This window comes from Apodemus sylvaticus, chromosome 10, assembly GCF_947179515.1.
Source record: "Apodemus sylvaticus chromosome 10, mApoSyl1.1, whole genome shotgun sequence".
Taxonomy (NCBI): Eukaryota; Metazoa; Chordata; class Mammalia; order Rodentia; family Muridae; genus Apodemus; species Apodemus sylvaticus.
Window position 1 is genome coordinate 71442136 of NC_067481.1, and position 18622 is coordinate 71460757.

The following is an 18622-nucleotide window of genomic DNA, read 5'->3' on the forward strand; positions in this document are numbered from 1 at the left end:
CTCTAGCTCACGCTTGAAGTTAAAACTGAAGATCTTCATGAGTTCAAGGGCAGCCTGGGTTATAGAGTAAATTTTATATCGGTCTGGGCAACAGTAAGACCCTTACTCAACAAATAAACAACCAAACAGGGCTGGCAAGAATGTGCAAGAGGTAAGGGCTCCTGCTCTCAAGCCTGGGACCCACATGGTGGATGGAAAGAACTGACCACTGCAGATTGTCTTCTGACCTTTGCTCATTTGCCACGGCTTTAACACACACACACACACACACACACACACAGAGAGAGAGAGAGAGAGAGAGAGAGAGAGAGAGAGAGAGAGAGAGAGAGAGAATAAATGTGATTAAAAACCAAAACAATAACAATAAAATATAAATATTTCACTTTTTAAAAAATAATTTTATTTCCTATTTTCTTTTTTTTTTTTTTTTGGACTGCAGGAGCAAGGCAGACTCAATGTAAGTGGGAGGTTGTCAGTTCAGGCAGCATATACTAGCTAATCCGCTACTGGAAGATTACTAACATAGAATAGTTGATAAATTTATGATGCTAGATTCTGCGCCTGGGAATTGTGTTATCTGTTGATTCTTAAAAAAGGAAAGAAAAAAAAGAAAAATTATTTTAAAAGTGTTTATTTTAGCTGGGTGGTAGTGTTGCATGTCTTTGGTCACAGTACTTTGGAAACAGAGGCAGGAGGATTGCTGTTAGTTCAAAGCCAGCCTGGTCTTCAGAGTAAGTTGTTCCAGGTCAGCCAGGGATACACAGAGAAACACTGTCTCAAAAAACCAATTATTTTATATTTGGGTGTGAGTGTATTCCTATATGCATGTATATGCCTATATGCATGTATATGCCTATATGCATGTATATGCCTCATATGTGTGCCTGGTAGTCGTGGAGGTCAGCATCAGATCCCTTGGAGCTGGAGTTATGAATAGTTGTGAGCAGCCATGTGGGTGCTGGAAACCTCTGTAAGAGCAACCAGGGCTCTTAACCACTGAGATATCTCTCCAGCCCTTATGTTAATTTTAAAAAGATTTATTTATTTATTTATTTATTTATTTATTTATTTATTTATTTATTATGTGCACAGTATCCTGACTGCCTATATGCCTGCACACCAGAAGAGCACACCGGATCCCATTACAGATGGTTGTGAGCCACCTTGTGGTTGCTGGGAATTGAACTCAGGACCTCTGGAAGAGCAGGCAGTGCTTTCAACCTCAGAGCCACCTCTCTGGCCCCCTTCTTTTAATTTTTAATTATATGTATATGTATGTGGGTGCATGAAAAACGTGAGCCGTGCTTGTGGAAGCCAGAGGTGTCAGGTCCCCTGGAACAGGAATTACAGGTAGTTGTGAGCTGCCTTATATAGTTGCTGGGAGCCAAACTCAGGTCCTCTGTGAAAGCACTGTGCACTCTTAACCACTGAGCCATCTCTCCAACCCAGTAAACTAAGAGAAAGAAAGTTCTCTGTGGAATTCTACTACAGACAGGATAAAGTCCATTCTAGCACCCAAGGGCCTCTCACCCACTGCGGGAGTGCTACCTTGGTGTTATCTTCTCCTGTAGCTGTGGGACAGACACACCCTAAACTGCAAACAAGCTTGGCATGCCTTGCTCTGAGCTTAGCTTTCTGTCCTCCCAAGCCTTCATCTGGTCACGAGGACCTTTCAGTTTCCCCGTAGTCCACTGCCCTTGACCCACCCTTCTGGCAAGCACCTGGAGAGTCCATTTCCTGTGCCCAGTTGCAAAGCTGTATGGCAGTTCTTCTTAGATCCATTGAGTGGTGACTTCCTCAAAGGCTGGTTATAGCTTCTTCGCAGGGCCCCGGCTTACTGCTTACACACGAAATAGGCAATGGATGCTTCTGGAGTCAGCTGTAGACAAAGGCAGTGTCATAGACTTGGGGACTTTGAGGCAGGTTTCATTAGGGTGTGGCTTGGGGTAGATTTTAAGAAAAAGTAACATGGATCAGGCTAGCAAGATAGTCTAGTGGATAATGGTGTTTGTCAACAAGCCCACAAAGAGAAGAAGAGGGCATCAGGTTCCCTGGACCTGGAGTTACAGATGGTTCTGAGTCACCATGTGGGTATTAGGAATCAAACATGGGTCCTTTGAAAAAGCAGCCAGTAACTTCTGAGGCTTCAGTACCGTGGCAGGAGAATCTGGTTTCTGAGAGTTTTGCCCAAAGAGGATCCCTGACTCCTGAGACTTGTTCCCTGACTTCCACACACATGCGGAGGCACTCACACATATGTACAGACAAAATAGGTAAAATAATATGTTGAAACACAACAAAATGTTCTCACAAATATGCTGTTTTCACTCTTTATGTTGATTGATAATACAGGAGACATTCGTCCTAAATGTTCTTTCACATGGTAGCGATACTTTCTCTTTTTTTATTTATATTTTCTTTTTATTCAAAGATTTTTTTTTTTGTTTTTTCAAGACAGGGTTTCTCTGTATAGCCCTGGCTGTCCTTTATTTAAAGATTTATTTATTTATTATTTAATATATGTACACTGCAGCTGTCTTCAGACACAACAGAAGAGGGCATCAGACCCCATTACAGATGGTTGTGAGCCACCATGTGGTTGCTGGGAATTGAACTCAGGATCTCTAAAAAAACAGCCAGTGTTCTTAAGCACTGAGCTATTTCTTTCTTTCTTTCTTTCTTTCTTTCTTTCTTTCTTTCTTTCTTTCTTTCTTTCTTTCTTTCTTTCTTTTTTGGTTTTTCGAGACAGGGTTTCTCTGTATAGCCCTGGCTGTCCTGGAACTCACTCTGTAGAACAAGCTGGCCTCGAACTCAGAAATCCACCTGCCTCTGCCTCCCAAGTGCTGGAATTAAAGGTGTGTGTCACCACTGCCCAGCTGAGCTATTTATTCAGTGCTGGGATAAGTCTTGTTTTACATTTATAACTTTCAGTGAAAGGTGCAATACTTACAAATAAAGCCAGTTGTCTAAAATGAGTGTCATCAGAAAACAAAATTAAAAGATAAATGACAACTGGAAAATATTGTTAACATAGAATAAGGAGATAAGAGGGCTGGAGAGAAGGCTCGGTGGTTAAGAACATTTGCCAAGCTTCCTGAGGACCTGGGTTCAGTTCCTAGCTACCAGGTGGCAGCTCGCCACCTTTCCTAACTCCAGCTCCTGGGGTCTGATACCCTCCTCTGGCCTCTGCTGGCGTGAGGCATGCATGTAGTACACAGACAAAACACATAATATGAAATTTTTAAAAATTAAAAAGAAAAGATACTAGCCACACATGATGGTGCCTACTTAATCCCAGCACTTGGGATGCAGAGGCAGGCAGATATCTCTGTTCCAGTCTATCCTGGTCTATAGAATGAGTTTCAGGACAACCAGAGCTATTCAGAGAAACCCTGTCCAAACAACAACAACAACAACAAAACCCTATTCAAAAGCCCAGCTACCCAGGCTTCATGGCACATACCTTTAATCCCAGCACTCAGGTATTGACAGACGCAGGTGGGTCTCTATAAATTTGGGCTAGCCTGGTCTATGTAGTTTCAGGTCAGTTAGAACCTTAACATAGAGAGACCTAGTCTCAAGAACAAACAAACAAAAGACAAAAACAATAAAAAGCAACAACAAAAAAGCCCAGTGTGATGGTTCACACCTGTAGTCCCAGCACTCAGAAGAGTAAGAGAGGAAAACTATAAGTTCTAGGCTAGCCTGGGATTATACTTAGTCTAGTTAGATAAACACACACACACACACACACACACACACACAGGTGCGCGCACACACACACACACACGCATGCACGCACGCACGCACAGTGTTGAAAACTTGTACTCTCAGCATAGGAGGTGAGGGCAGAAGGTGAGGACAGGATGATCAGAAGTTTAAGGACAGCCTCTGAAGGACTTTGAGGTCATCATGGGTCATATGAGAGACTTTCTCAGAAAGAACCCCACCCTCCAAAGGTGTCTGAGCTGGGTTAAATCCTCTCTGAGTCCACATGGTGGAAGGGGGGAACTCCTGCCTGAAGTCTCTAACCTCTGTCCCTGCACCACAGCATGCCAGCCTGTGCCTACCATGTACACACATAAATAAAAGTTGGAAACAACAAACATGAACCAAGCGGCCCCGCCTCCACCCTCGAGGCTTCCTCTTCTGAAGAAGCTCTTTTCCCTTCTGCAGAACTCCCCTCCCCAGGCCCTTGCTTCCCCACTGCCTTCCCAGTGGGTCCCACCCTGCACCTCTGCCCAGCTGAACCGCCCAGCCTGTCCCTGTTGAACCTCGCCATGCTGTTTCTGCAGTATTTGTAGTGAATGCTACAGCTCCCGTCACTTATGACAGTGCTGTCTGACGTCTGTTTCCTCCTGATAAATGCGCTCTGCTAGGTCAAAGCGTTTATCTCTGCTAACATGTATCACAGCCTGAAGGGTCCTGTCTGTGTTCTCAATAAATATTTGTGAAATAACCGAAGTTTTAGAAACAGCACGGGGCTGTTTGTAAGGCCCTGGGTTCCATATTTAATACCTTAATATACTTCCTAATTTGTTTTTAATTTTTTAAAATATAACAGACATATGGATACAGAGTGGAAGAAAGTGTGTCAAAATGTTAATGGTCATTTCTGCTGATATTTTTTCCTTCTTTGTTTTTTCCTGTGGGTTTATTCCTGAAATCCTATATGAAATGGGTTGTTTTGGTGGCGCAGTGGCACACACCTATAATCCTAGCACTCAGGACTGAGGCAGTGGCATCCCAAGTTCCAGACCAGCTTGAACTTAATAGAGACAAAAATAAAGGGCGAGCTTTAGGAGTGGTTCAGGGAGTAAAGGTGCCTGCCACAAAATCACTCCAGAGCTCGAGAGATGTTGGAAAAGCTGAACACATGTCTCAAGTTATCTTCTGACCTACAGCACACACACATACACACACACACATACACAGAGAGAGAGAGAGAGAGACAGAGACACAGACAGAGACACAGAAAGAGACACAGACACAGACAGAAAGTCAACAAATAATAAAAACGTAGCTCACAAAAATCCCCATTTTATTATTTATTTATTTATTTATTTATGTATTTATTTATGGTTTTTCGAGACAGGGTTTCTCTGTGCAGCCCTGGCTGTCCTGGAACTCACTCTGTAGATCAGGCTGGCCTCCAACTCAGAAATCCGCCTGCCTCTGTCTCCCAAGTGCTGGGATTAAAGGCGTGCGCCACCACCGCCCCGCAAGCTCCCCATTTTAAAAAGTATTATCTTACCATGAGAAAACTGCTTTACAAACCTCTTGGAAGCCTCTAGTACTCTGCAGTCAATACCACACAGAGAACTGTTCTTGCTGTGAATTTTGTGAGTCCGTTTTTTTCTGTATGAAAAGCATCAGACATTGGAGAGGTATTGATGCAATATATGTAGTACAAGGACATATATATATGTAAAATATTGCTTTCATTTTTGTGGTAAATAGTGCTGAAGGTAATAAATAGCCCCGCCCCGCTCAGTCCACTGCAACATCCCCCAGGGAACACACCCACCTAGCAACCGGGAGCTGAGCTGAAGAGCGCTGCTGCGCCTTTAATTCTGGAGTTGGGGTGGGGGCAGTGCAGAGAGGTTCGGCTTTCCCATTCCCTCCGCACCTCCAGTGGCAGCTGTCACCTGTAAGCCGAGCACCGCGCAGGGGCATGGAGCCCGGCGCCCATTGGACAGGACCTCTCAGCAGCAATCTACCCCCCAGTCTGGGGGCCAGGTCCGGCGAAGGCGGAGGGCAGAAGTCCCAAGTGCCCTTCGCCCGGAGACTTCCCAGCACAGCGGCGAGGGTGTGACTGCAGTCCAGTTTCAGGAATCAGAGCCCCAGGTGAGCCTGGCTGGGAGGCTGGGGCGACCCGGGAGTCGCAGGGACCGAGCATGGCGCTGGCAGCTGCTGCCGCTGCCGCCGCCGCCGCCGCAGGGGTGAGCCAAGCGGCGGTGCTGGGCTTCCTACGGGAGCACGGCGGGCAGGTGCGCAACTCCGAGCTGCTGAGCCGCTTCAAGCCGCTGCTGGACGCTGGGGACCCACGGGGTCGCGCGGCCCGTAGGGACCGCTTCAAGCAGTTCGTCAACAACGTGGCCGTGGTGAAGGAGCTGGACGGGGTCAAGTTCGTGGTGCTGAGAAAGAAGCCGCGGCCACCGGAAGGACCCGAGGCTCCCCTTCTCTCCAGCCCTGAGGTGCCAGCCGTGCTGGCCGAGTGTCCTGCTGTCCCAGCGGAGGACAACTGTGCCCCCGGGGCTCCCCATTCCCCACCGCAGTCTGGAAAAACGCCGGAGGACGCGTCCACACCATCCGAGCTACAGCACACCCCTGAGACCCCACCCTCAGGAGTCACCCAGGTTGAGGCTCCACCAGGCTCAGAGCCAGAGCCCGGGGGACCCGAGGATCTGGAGCTACCTAGGTCCTCGGAGCTCGCCCGACCAGCCAGCGTGCCGTCGGGGCTGGCCCTGCAGAGCACAGAGTCTCCAGGCCCGGAGCCTGCACCTCCCACGGCGCAAGTGCCACAGCTGAAGCCTTGCATGCTGCCTGTGCGCTGCGTCGTCCCTGGCCCCGCGGCGCTGCGGATCCGCGCGGAGGAGCAAGGCCTGCGTCGGCAGCGCTCGGAGGAGCCGAGCCCGCGGGGCTCCCCGATGCTCCTGCGGCGGCTCTCGGTAGAGGAGTCTGGTCTGGGACTCCACCTAGGACCCGGCCGCTCCCCGCATCTCAGGCGCCTGTCACGCGCCGGCCCGCGCCTGCTGAGCCCGGACACGGAGGAGGTGCCCGTCGCGCCACCACCGCCACCCGCGGTGCCCCTGGAGCCCACGGAGCACGAGTGGCTGGTACGCACGGCCAGCGGCCGTTGGAGCCACCAGCTGCACGGGCTGCTCTTGCGGGACCGCGGCCTGGCTGCTAAGCGCGACTTCATGTCCGGCTTCACCGCCCTACACTGGGCGGCCAAGAGCGGCGACCGGGAGATGGCTTTACAGCTGGTGGAGGTGGCGCGGCGTGGGGGCGCGCCTGTGGACGTGAACGCGCGCTCCCACGGTGGCTACACGCCGCTGCACCTGGCGGCTCTGCACGGCCACGAGGATGCCGCGGTGCTGCTGGTGGTGCGCTTGGGCGCCCAAGTGCACGTACGCGACTACAGCGGCCGGCGTGCCTACCAGTACCTGCGGCCTGGCTCCTCCTATGCGCTGCGGCGTTTACTGGGTGACCCTGGCCTGCGATCTACTACTGAGCCTGATGTGGCCAGTGGTGGCAGTGGGAGCCTCGTGTCTCGGCACCCTGTGCAAGTGGCCGCCACCATCCTCGGATCTACCACTAGCGCGTTTCTGGGCGTTCTGGCCGACGACTTAATGCTCCAGGACCTGGCTCGTGGCTTGAAGAAGTCGAGCTCCTTCAGCAAGTTCTTGGGGGCCTCGCCCATGGCTCCCCGAAAAAAGACCAAGATCCGTGGTGGTTTGCCATCGTTCACCGAAATCTCTCGTCGACCCACTCCAGTACCTTTAGCTGGTTTAGTGCCCAGTCTGCCCCCTCCAACCTGAATGGCCTCGGAGTACCAAGGCCTTGGTTGACCTACCAGGGCCTGTGGCACACCGTCCAAGCCTGTCCAAGACAGGTCCAACACCTGCAGCCTGTCTCACTTCCAATTTTATCTATTGCAGCCTGCTGTAACCAGATGGGCCGCCACCTTCTGTTTGAAATGTGACTTGCCTGCAGAGATTGGGATTCTTGTTCTCTGGAAGAGGAACCAAGCAGTCATGCCTGATCTTGGGAGGAGACTTGAAGTTTAGGGTCAAAGGTTAAGGGGCAGCAGCTGGTCTGGTCCCTGGAGGTGTTAATCAGAGGCGCCTGGGTGGACACAGGCCCAAATCAGAAGTAGAGGGTGGCTTTCTAGATATTCAAAGATGGCAACTTTAAGATCTGTAGTGGCTTTGTAATTTGATGCTTTTATTCTGTTTTCAAATTAAAAGGAGGCACAGCAACGTTGATAATACCTTTTGAAATTCTATTTTTTTCCATTTTCCAGGCAAAGTAGTAAGACTTTTTTTTTTTTTTTTTTTTGCTAAGTATTTTGGAAATCTTTTTTAAAAAAAGATGGTTGAATCTGAAAGAAATTAGTCTTACGCCAGCAACTCTCAAGCTCATCTACCTCAGCGTAGGCAGAACAGACTCTGGAACCTTGAACATGGAGTAACTATTGTGAGCCTAATGAATGTAATTAATTCCAATTATACTGTGAATGTCAAATATTGAGAAACAAGGGTAAGATTGGGCTTGTGGTCTACACCTTTAATCCTAGCACTTGGGAGGCAGAGACAGGCTGAGTTCAGTTCAAGACTAACCTGGTCTACAAAGCAAGTTCTAGGCCAGTCAGGGCTACACAGAGAGACTCTGTCTCAAAACAAAACAAACAACCCCTGCACACACACACACACACACACACACACACAGCCTGCAGGGGGAAGAAAAACTCAAATATTAGTAAAAAAAAATGAACAAACAAAAAGAAGCGTGCGCACATCTTGAGAGTAAAGTGATTGAACACAGAGTTGAAGAGACATTTTGGTAAATAATTTTAAACTCCTCCAGGACGTATTTGCGTTCAGCACGAACTGGTGGCTACTTTGATATGGCATGCCGTTTTAATCTTTTTTTAAATTGTGATTTAATTGTGAATTCTGAATCCATAGTTTTCAGTGTAATGGGTGACTAGTCAAACACACAAACAAAAGTTATACCAGAAAAAAGGAACTGGTTATTAGAAACTGAAGTGATTGCTACTTTTTTTTTAATATGAAAGTTCTGAACAAATGAGTATGTGATATTCGTATTTCAAAAACCATTTGAAGTAGCAAACTAGAGCGGCGGCCTAGGTGACTAGTTTGACCTCTGCACCTCCTATGAATGGAGCAGGCTTATGGGCCAAGAGGTCTGGGTGGGCAGAGTAGAACTGTAAAAGCACCCCTCCCCTTTAAATAGATGTGAGATCTATTTGCTCACTCAACTTTTTGTATCAAATTATGATATTACTGTCTGTGACAATTCTGTTTGCATGTCATCAGTCATATTGAATGATTCCTGTGGGCCGGAATACGGCTTCCTTCCCCAATCCATGTCGGTGAGAGTTTTGCAATCTTTTAAGGCATCCCAACAGTCAATTATGGAATGATTTAAGCATTGAAATAAACAGTTTCTGTTTTTATTTCTGCTTGTGTGAGGTGCCTTCCTCTGGTTTTCCTGATTTAATGGAATGTTGTTATTGAGGCTGGAGAGATGGCTCAGCGGATAAAAGCGTACCGTGTTCAAAGCTCTTGCAGTGAACCCCTTCGGTTCCCAGGACTCGCATCAGTCAGTTCACAGACTCCTTTAACTCTGGACTCCATACGTCTACGTGGACACACACCCATATACACGAATAAAAATAAATCATTAAAATGATAATAAAACATCTTGTCCCGTGTGAGAAGGAAGGAGTGTGGGTCTGTGTGTACCACGGAGCACATGTAGAGGTCAGGACACAAACTCCAGGAGTCGGTCACTCCTTCACTGTGAGATCCAACACTGAATGTAGGTTGTCAGGCCCACTGGGCAGGTGCTGTACCTGCTGGACCACCATGCTGTCTCCTCCCCCTCCCTTCCCTTTTCACCCTCATCCCCAGGGCCAGAGGGTGAAACCCGGGCGGCTCCCATATTGGACAAAATCATCCACTACCTAGATCCTGCTCCTGTTTCATCTACTGGAACGTCCTCTTTCTATTTCCACCACCCCTTTCAAGCATTCTATATTCAAAGAGTTCAGATTTCTTTAAAGGAAAGGAATCAATCACATAGGCTTTATAACCCTGCACCACAGGTAAATGCAAGCCCTGATCCCACTCTTTCTACCTACCCTGCTGGGAACCCTAGCTATCTGCATAAATTATTTTAAAATGCAAATTAAATCTTCTGCCTCTGCAGAAAAAAAATTACAGAGGCAATATTCACAGCCATGTGGTGCAGCTCAAGCTCTAGGAGGTTTTCTGTGGAGAAGGGAAAGCCTGATTGACAGGGGGTGACAAAGGTCCCAGAGGCAGACATGACAAGATCCCAGCTAAGGAGCAGTAAAGAGCACCAGCCATCACAGAGAGCCTACCTCCCAGGAGAGCGATTTCAGAGGCTGTATTTCCCCAGTACCCTGAAGACAGGTGACATGAATCATTTGCTAAGAGTTGAGAATCGACAACCCCACAGCTTGGGTGTTAGGAATCATGGCTGTCCACTTGCAAGTCAAGACTGTTCTGGAACTGTTCGGGAAGTCAGTGAGAATGACAGTGTGTGGGAGGAACTGTGTATTCATTTTCTTAAAAGAAAATCGTTAGTAGGTGGAGAGAGAGAGAGAGAGAGAGAGAGAGAGAGAGAGAGAGGTGAGTTGGTAAAGTGCTTGCTTCATAAACTCATGAACCTAAATTAGATCCTAAAAATCCACATTAAAACAAAACAAAACAACCCAGCCAGGCAATGGTAGCGCACGCCTTTAGTCCCAGCACTTGGGAAGCAGAGGCAGGTGGATTGGTGTGAGTTCAAGGCCAGCCTGGTGTACAGAGTGAGTTCCAGGACAGCCAGGGCTACATAGAGAGACCATGTCTCTAAAAACCAACCAACCAACCAACCAGGCAAACAAACAAACAAACAAATAAAAAAGTGTGCTGTGGGGCTGGAGAAGTGGGTTAAAGGCTGGCTGCTCTCCCAGAGCTTTTGTTCTCAGCGTGGTAGAGCATGGTGGCTCCCAACCTCTGAACTTCAGTTCAGGAGGTCAGGAATCCTTTCTGAGTTCCCTGGGCACCAGGCACTCAAGTGGTATGCAGGCAAAACACTCACGCCCATGAATAAATTGATAATGGTGGTGGTAGTGGTGATGATGATATAAAAACAAGGTGTGATGGCATGTTCTTGTAATCTTGGTGCTGGGAAAGCAGAGAGTGAGGGTTCCCTGGGCCCAGCTAGCCTAGCCTACTTAGTGAGCAATCCTTCCAAAAACAAAACAGAACACAAACCTGCAGAAGAAACAAATTAAAAATCCAAGTACTCCAGGCAGTGGTGGCGCATGCCTTTAATCCCAGCACGGGAGGCAGAGGCAGGTGGATTTATGAGTTTGAGGCCAGCCAAGTAGACAACATCCAAGGAAGGCACCTGAAGTTGTCTTCTAAAGACCGTACATGTGGGCATGCAATACACTTGCGCACAAGTGAACACACACACACACCATGAAATACACCCAGACACATGTTAATTAATTAATTAATTAATATATGTAATAGAAAAATTAACTGTTAAGGCATTAAGGTGGTACAGGTTGTCCCAGGAGGAGAATGAGTTCTTTTAATGGAAAACAAGTTAATTGTTGGTGCAGAGATGTGTGAGTCACAGCTACAGCACACTCCATTGCCTTTGATGGAGGTGGGGTTTATTCTAGAACAAGCCTCTCTTGCCTAATGAAGATGCAGGGACGGTTAATGAATCTGCAAGCTGTGTTTGTAAAGTATGTTCCAGGCGCAGTTTCAATATGTTGAAGTTATTAACAAGGCTTGTGTGTGGCATAGACTCTTAGTATCTGGATGCTTTTCTCACCCACCCCATTTGTGCATGTGTTTGTGTGTGTGTGCATATGTGTGTGTGTGTGTGTGTATAGGCACATATTGTCGGGGTGCACGTGGGTGGGTGCAAATTGGTGTGGAGGCTCAAGGTTGATGGCTAAAATAATTGCCAATTGTTTGTCCACCTTCTGCAGTGAGGCAGGGTCTCTCAGTCAACCTAGGATTCATGGATAGAGCTAGTGTCCCCAACCACGGTGCTCTAGGGATCCCCCATCTCTGCCTTTTGAAGCTAGAATTACAGGTGGGCCACCTGTCTGGCATTAATATTGGTTCTGGGGCCTGAACTCTGGTCTTTGAGATTGCCCACCGAGCTTCTAAGTACTGAACCATGTCCCTGGCCCATTAATGTCTAAATTTTAAGTCAGTAAGCTAAAGGGCTGCAAAGGTGGGAAGGAGCATGTCCAGGCTCGCTCCTAGTGAGTGGCAGGGTGGCATCTCACCACCCCCAAACTCTTTGATTGACCATGAAGGTTAGTGTTGGCAAGCCGAGTCTGAAATCAGCTAGAGAGATGGGCCTCTGGGGATGATCTTGATCATATTACTTGATCTCGGGTGGGAGCGCACCCTGGGCAGGGAATCCGGGTCTGTGTAAAACAGAGGGGAAGCTGAGCAGCAGCAGGTGTGCAGCTCTCTCCGCTTCCTGTTTGGACACAGTGTGATCTGCAGCTCCAACCTCCAGCGGCTTTGGATTCTCTGTGCGGTTGGACTGTGCCCTGGAACAGCCAGTCTGATTAAAGACTCTCTCCCTTGCTTTGCTCTTATCCTATGGACAGAAACTAAAACAGTGACTCTGGGCTGTTCTCCATCTCCATCTCCTTCTTCCACAGGAGGTAAGGCTGGCAGTTCCCACCCAGCAGACTGTGGGAGGAGGAGCGGCAGCAATGAATAGTTGGGACTCTTGGAGATCTGCAACCTGAGTGGTATGGGGTGGGGGTGGGGGGCGGGGCGGGTGATGAGTTGCTTCCAGGATTTGCTTTACATCTTTTTGTTTGGTTGGTTTGTTTGGTTTTTTGTTTGGTTTTTGTTTTTCAAGACAGGCTTTCTCTGTATAGCCCTGGCTGTCCTGGAACTCACTCTGTAGACCAGGCTGGCCTCGAACTCAGAAATCCACCTGCCTCTGCCTCCCAAGTGCTGGGATTAAAGGTGTGTGCCACCACTGCCTGGCTTCTTTTTTTTTTTAACTACATTTGTGTTTGCAAACAAACATGCTTCATTCTATTAGGAAAAATGATTTCCTAGTAAAGGGAAACCTGCCTTTGTATGGTAGCAATTAAAATAGGATCAAAATGGCTGGAGCAGTTGGATCAGCAGGTAAGAGCACTGACCCCTTCTCCAGATGACCCGGGTTCTATTCCCAGCTTCCGGTCCCACTCTATCTGCGACTCCAGTTCCAGGGGATCCGACAGTCTCTTCTAAATTCTGCGGCACGAGGTACCAGGTACATACATGCAGGCAAAACACCCGTGTACATAAAATAATATTCTTTTGTCTGTTCTTTTGAAACAGGGTCTCATTGTCAGGTCCAAATTCTGTCTGTTAGATAAAAGTCAGCGTTCCTCAGGAGCTACCAACGAGGCCAGTCCCCTTATCACTGGAAGGAAGGACAAATGGCTATCTGTGGTGCCCGATGTCATACTAGCATAAGTGATGGTCTCCAGGCTCCCTCAGTGTTACAAGTACCTGCCAGAGAGTGAGTGCTGGGATGGTGGCTGGTGCCCTGCCTCTCACCCCACACTTCTTCAGCTCCTGGGCTTCCATCCCCTGGCTTCCCACCCTTGTTCCAACCTTGCTATTTCAGCTGTGTGCTCCCCAGGTCTCCTCTTCTGGCATGCTCTTTGTGTATACATACACGCATAGATTTAAGTAGATACATACATAAATACATATTTAAATCTAAGGCAGGCATGATGGTGCTTGCCTTCAATCCCAACACTCAGAAAGTAGAGGCAGAAGTATTTCTTATCTACATTGATAAGTTCCAGGCCAGCCAGGGCTACATAGTGAGACCCTTTCTCCAAAATAAAACACAAAAATATTTTAAGTTAGAATCATCGGAAGGTGGTTATGGGGGTACATTCCTGTAACCCCATAAAGAGAAGGCAGAAAACTAGGAGCTCAGTGTCATCCTGAACCTTGATATACAGAGTCCAAGGCTAGCCTGGGGTACTTAGAGCCTTGTCTCAAAATGATAACCATCATCTTCAGAGCCAACACTATTACTCTTCCGATATTTTATTAAATTTTGTTTATGTTATGTGTGTGGGGGGTGGGGGTGTGTGTGTGGAGGGGTGTGTGAGACATGGTACATGTATGGAGCCAGAGAAGGGGTGTGTGAGACATGGTACATGTATGGAGCCAGAGAAGGGGTGTATGGGACATGGTACATGTATGGAGCCAGAGAAGGGGTGTGTGAGACATGGTACATGTATGGAGCCAGAGAACGACTTTCAGGAGTCAGCTCTTTCCTTCTGCTGTGCAGGACCTGGAGATGAAACTCAGTTGTCAGAATTGGCATCTGGTACCTTCAATCACTGAGCGGGGGTAGGGGGTGGGGAACATTGGGGGGTGGGGGGGTTTAAGTCACTCAAGTTTATCTATGCAGCCTTGGCTGTCCTGGAACTCACTCTATAGACCAGACTGGCCTCGAACTCACAAATACCCTCCTGACTCTGCCTCCCACGTAAACACTGTCTCTCTTAGCTCACAGTCCTCTGCTATCCTTACCTTCACCGAGACTGCCACCAAGAGAGCTGAAAGCACCTGTCAATCTTTACAAAGGTGCTCTCAGGGGCTGGAGAGGTGGCTCAGTGGTTAAGAGCCCTGCTTGCTCCTGCAGGGGACCTGGGTTCAGTTCCCAGCAGCCACGTGGTCCTTCACAGCCATCTGTAACTCCAGATTCAGGGATCCAGCTTCTTCACGAACGTGACACATTGGTTTACATGCAGGCAGAGTAGCAAACAAAAATAAGTCTGAAAGAGGAGGGGGAGGACGAGGAGGGAGGGGAGGATGAGGAGGAAGGGGGAGGAGGAAGGGGAGGAGGGGGAAGGGGAGGAGGGAGAGGAGGAGGAAGGGGAGGAGGGGAGGAGGAGGAAGGCAGAGGAGAAGGGGGATGGGGAGGAGGAGGAAGGGGAGGAGGGGGAGGAAGGGGAGGAGGAGGAAGGGGAGGAGGGGAGGAGGAGGAAGGCAGAGAAGAAGGGGGATGGGGGAGGAGGAGGAAGGGGAGGAGGGGGAGGAAGGGGAAGGAGGAGGAAGGGGAGGAAGGGGAGGAGGAAGGTGGAGAAGGGGGATGGGGAGCAGGAGAAGGGGGAGGAGGGGGAAAGGAGGGGAGGAGGGGATGAAGAGGGAAGAGGATGGAGGAGGAGGGGGATGAGGGCGAGGAGAAGGAAGGAGGAGGAAAGGAAGAGGAAGAGGGGGAAAGGAGGAGAAAGAGGAGGAGGGGGAGGAAGAGGAAGAGGGAGGAGGGGAGGGGAGGAGGAGGAAGGGGGAGGAAAGGGGAGGAGGGGAGGAGGAGGAGGAGAAGAAGAAGAATCTCTGAAGGAAAGAGAGGAGAGGAGCCAGGGAGGAGGGGAAGTAGAAGGGGAAGATGTAGGAAAATAAGAGAAAGCAACGAGCAGGGAACGGGGGTGGGGAGAGAAAGAAGATATCTTAACCTATTCCTCTCCAACAGAGGAAAAAGAACTACTCTTGGTGGGAAATGCAGGGTGATTTAAATACCAAAGATAACAGGCAGTGCCCTCCCCCAAGCGGTAGCCGGGCTGTGACAATAACACTGGGATCTTGAGAGGATTTCTTCACAGCAAGTGTACTCCTCGTCCTGCCATTCACCTCTTCTGGGTACAGAGCATCTGCCCTAAGCTTCCCTGGGAGCCTTTGCCATCTGAATGGCCTGAGCTGCATTCAGTATCAGTGAGGATCCGGTTTCCGTTAGTTACCGGCTGAGGTACGTTTTGTAACTAGCAAAATGTTCTCGACAGCCTGGGGTGCTGAAGAACACAGCTTCCCCATTCCAATTTACAGTATTAAAGTAAAAAGTACCCCAATTAAATTCTTAGGAGGTGGAGGAACAGCGGGGGCGGGATGAGCGCGAGGCCGCGGTGATGCCTGTTGCCCAGCAACAGCAGCCCAAGCCAAACATCCAGCAAAGCCCAGGCCGCCGCCTTCAGCAGCCGAGGGCGTGAGCAACACCGAATCACTGCTCAAGCTGCGGAGGCGGAGGACAGATACACTCCGGGATGGATGCTCTGGGCCCGCAGCCCCAGCCCCCCTCCTCGGCACATCTCATTTACTCAACAATTTTACAACGTAGGCCTGGTGACAGTGAAAGGCAAGCTAGCCTGTTCCTTCTTAGCTAGCCAGAATTTCTTTCCGACAGAAGCAAAAGGCTCAGTTATAGCTTTCAAGCCTAACAAGTACATTGCCCATCAGAGCCCAGCCAAGACCTGATGGCTAGCCGAGAGCTTGTCCGAGTTCCCCAGGCTGCGGGTGGCCACTGTGTGGGCGGAAGCTTCCATGGTAAGGGAACAGTGCCATCTGCTGGCGGGGTACCGCAGGGCCAACGCGTCAGGTTTCTGGTACCCCCAAAATCTTGAAGTCTGGGATGCTCTGTTCTGAATTCCAGAGAGCAGGTAAGAAGGAGATAAGTAAGATTAGGCTGGACACAAGGACCAGCTCTGGAACTGTGGCTCTCAAAAACCATCAGGGTTGAGCATGGAGATCTCGTTATTTCCCCCTTCGAAGAAAACGGTGCGGAACCAAGGTTTGTTCTAGCCAGAAGGTGGCAGTCGTCCCTGCCCCACCCATAAGCTAGAAATGCTCTGAAATACACTTTCCATTGACTGAGCGGACAGTGTTTCTTAGAATATCAGAATAGAAGCATTCAGCGGGAATTACGTAGGGCAACAGGCAGAGATCAGCAACTTCCATGCAGAGGAGACCTTGGTGGCCAGACCCTGCCCACAGGGCTCAAGGCTACAAAAGGAAAGCGTAACGTTAGAATCCGCAGTGGCCTCAGCAGGAGCCCCATATGCTTTTTATAAAATCTCACAATGAGAAGATTGTTCTGTGCTCAATAGCCGACTGTTGTAACTGATGCTTTTAGTATGAATACGGCCATTTACAGTTCGCAGCCATTTGCACTTAGTACAATGCACATCAGAAAACAAGCCCAGAAGCAGAGATTTCTCACTTTGAGGTCTGTTGGCTTTAAATACACATACACATGCCCTTTAATGTGCCCAACTTCCAAAAATACCCTGAGATTTTGTGAGAAAATAGTCTTACCCCTGCTGTTTGCAGCTGAGATACCGAAGCCGGTCTCATGTTAATTTGTGAAGCTGGTTGTCTGTACGTGGGGCTGATGTACAAATGAGTTTGTCCTGTCTTTTGGACCATCACATAACACCCCAGGGTTGGCCTTTTCCAAACATAGTACGAGCACTAGCAGCCTTTCTGGGACTTCAGGCCTCATCTTCAATTCCCTCCCTCTGCTCCCTTCTTGTCTGTCTGGCTGATTCAGAGCTGGTCTCCAACCAACAGCTGGATAAGTTCAATTTTGTGTTTTGAGGTGTGTGTGTGTGTGTTCTCAATAAGTGGCTAAGTTGGTCAGTAACTCATGGTTCTCAAGAAAAACTTCCTACCTCTGCCTGGCAAGTGCTATGATGACAGACTTTAAATTTAGTGGACTTTGTTTGTTTGTTTGTTTGTTTTGGAGGAGGCAGAGTTGGTTGGTGATGATTAGACAAAACCATGTTTGTGTATGGATATGGGAATGCTATAGCATGCATGCAGAGTCAAAAGACAACTTCTGGGGCTGGAGAGATGGCTCAGTGGTTAAGAGCACTAACTGTTCTTCCAAAGGTCCTGAGTTCAAATCCCAGCAACCACAAGGTGGCTTACAAACATCTGTAATCTGTAACGGGATCTGATATCCTTTTCTGGTGTGTCTGAGGATAGCAGCAGCGTACTCATACCTAAAAGAATAAATAAATTTAGAAAAAGACAACTTCTGGGAGTTGGTTCTCTTCTGTGGCATCTGGGGTTTGAACTCAGGTTATCATACTTGCACAGCAAGTTCTTTTGACAGTGGAGACATCTCACTAGCCCAAGACCTAAGCTTTTGTGGTGGTGATCCAGTTACCAGGTCAGTTGGCAATTGCTGGGGTGGGGTGGAGGGGCAGGGGCATGCCCCTCAGTCTCTCCTGCTTTCAAACTTGGTTCTCTAGTCTCTCCAGACATTGCTGGGCCAAACTGACACTCTGTCAAGTCCATCTTCCATTCTGGTTAGCCTGGACTGCTGCTGGAGTTTGTCAGTGACACACACACACACACACACACACACACACACACATGTATACATACATACACACACGCACTTCTCCTTGTCTGTGCAGGCAATGCATGCTCCTCTTAGAGAATTTATCAGAAGACAAAATACAAAACTCATTTACACCTTAAGCTGCAGTGTTTTTCTCTCTCACTAGCTCTGACAGAGGGCCTCGCCATCCCAGGGGGTGTGCAGGGCTTGTGAACCTTCCTCATTCTTTGTTTTCATGGGTATTCTACTAGGGATCAAACCCAGGGCCTCACACAAGGCAAGTGGGCACTCTACAACTCAGTTCTATCTGCAGCCCTCTCTCTAAGTTACTTTTATATTTATTTGTTTATTTGGGGGGGGGGTGTTATGCCTGCATGTATGTCTGTGCAGTACCTGTGTGCAAACCAAAGAACATCAGATCTCCGAAACTGGAGTTACGGAAGGGTGTGGGCCATACAGCAAGGATGCCGGAAATGGAACCCGGATCCTCTGCAGAACAGCAAGTGGTCTTAACTACTGGGCCATCTCTCCACCTGCCCCCAACCCCGCCCCCAACCCCGTACCTCCAACCCCCAGTCCCCGCAACCCCCTTATTTTAAGGCAGAGTCTCCTAAGTTGTCCAGGCTGGCTTTGAGATCCCTTTGTAGTCCACACAGGCCTTGAACTTGAAATC

At 48.7% G+C, this 18622-nt stretch overlaps 1 protein-coding gene and 2 long non-coding RNA genes across 4 annotated transcripts; 2 read left to right on the plus strand and 1 right to left on the minus strand.

The window, feature by feature from the left end:
• Nucleotides 1-377: 377 nt before the first annotated feature.
• On the minus strand, nucleotides 378-4918 carry LOC127695274 (uncharacterized). 2 transcript variants are annotated; one of them, XR_007979930.1, is made up of 3 exons: nucleotides 4236-4918; nucleotides 3464-3555; nucleotides 378-1879 (listed from the first exon to the last, which is right to left on the minus strand). It is a non-coding gene; the product is annotated as an uncharacterized LOC127695274 (long non-coding RNA). The 2 variants fall into 2 exon arrangements; XR_007979929.1 differs by lacking the exon at nucleotides 4236-4918 and having other exon boundaries at nucleotides 3464-4211.
• An 834-nt stretch (nucleotides 4919-5752) lies between these two features.
• Nucleotides 5753-7996, plus strand: LOC127695276 (uncharacterized). Its single transcript, XR_007979931.1, has 2 exons — nucleotides 5753-5847; nucleotides 7665-7996. It is a non-coding gene; the product is annotated as an uncharacterized LOC127695276 (long non-coding RNA).
• Sowaha (sosondowah ankyrin repeat domain family member A) lies at nucleotides 5805-7996 on the plus strand. The gene has a single exon (XM_052197298.1). The coding sequence runs from the start codon at nucleotides 5898-5900 to the stop codon at nucleotides 7542-7544; it is 1647 nt and encodes a 548-aa protein (XP_052053258.1). The 5' UTR covers nucleotides 5805-5897; the 3' UTR covers nucleotides 7545-7996.
• Nucleotides 7997-18622: the final 10626 nt, after the last annotated feature.

Excerpts from the sequence above, each read along its gene's own strand:
- Sowaha (XM_052197298.1), top strand. The coding sequence starts at position 5,898 with ATGGCGCTGGCAGCTGCTGCCGCTGCCGCCGCCGCCGCCGCAGGGGTG.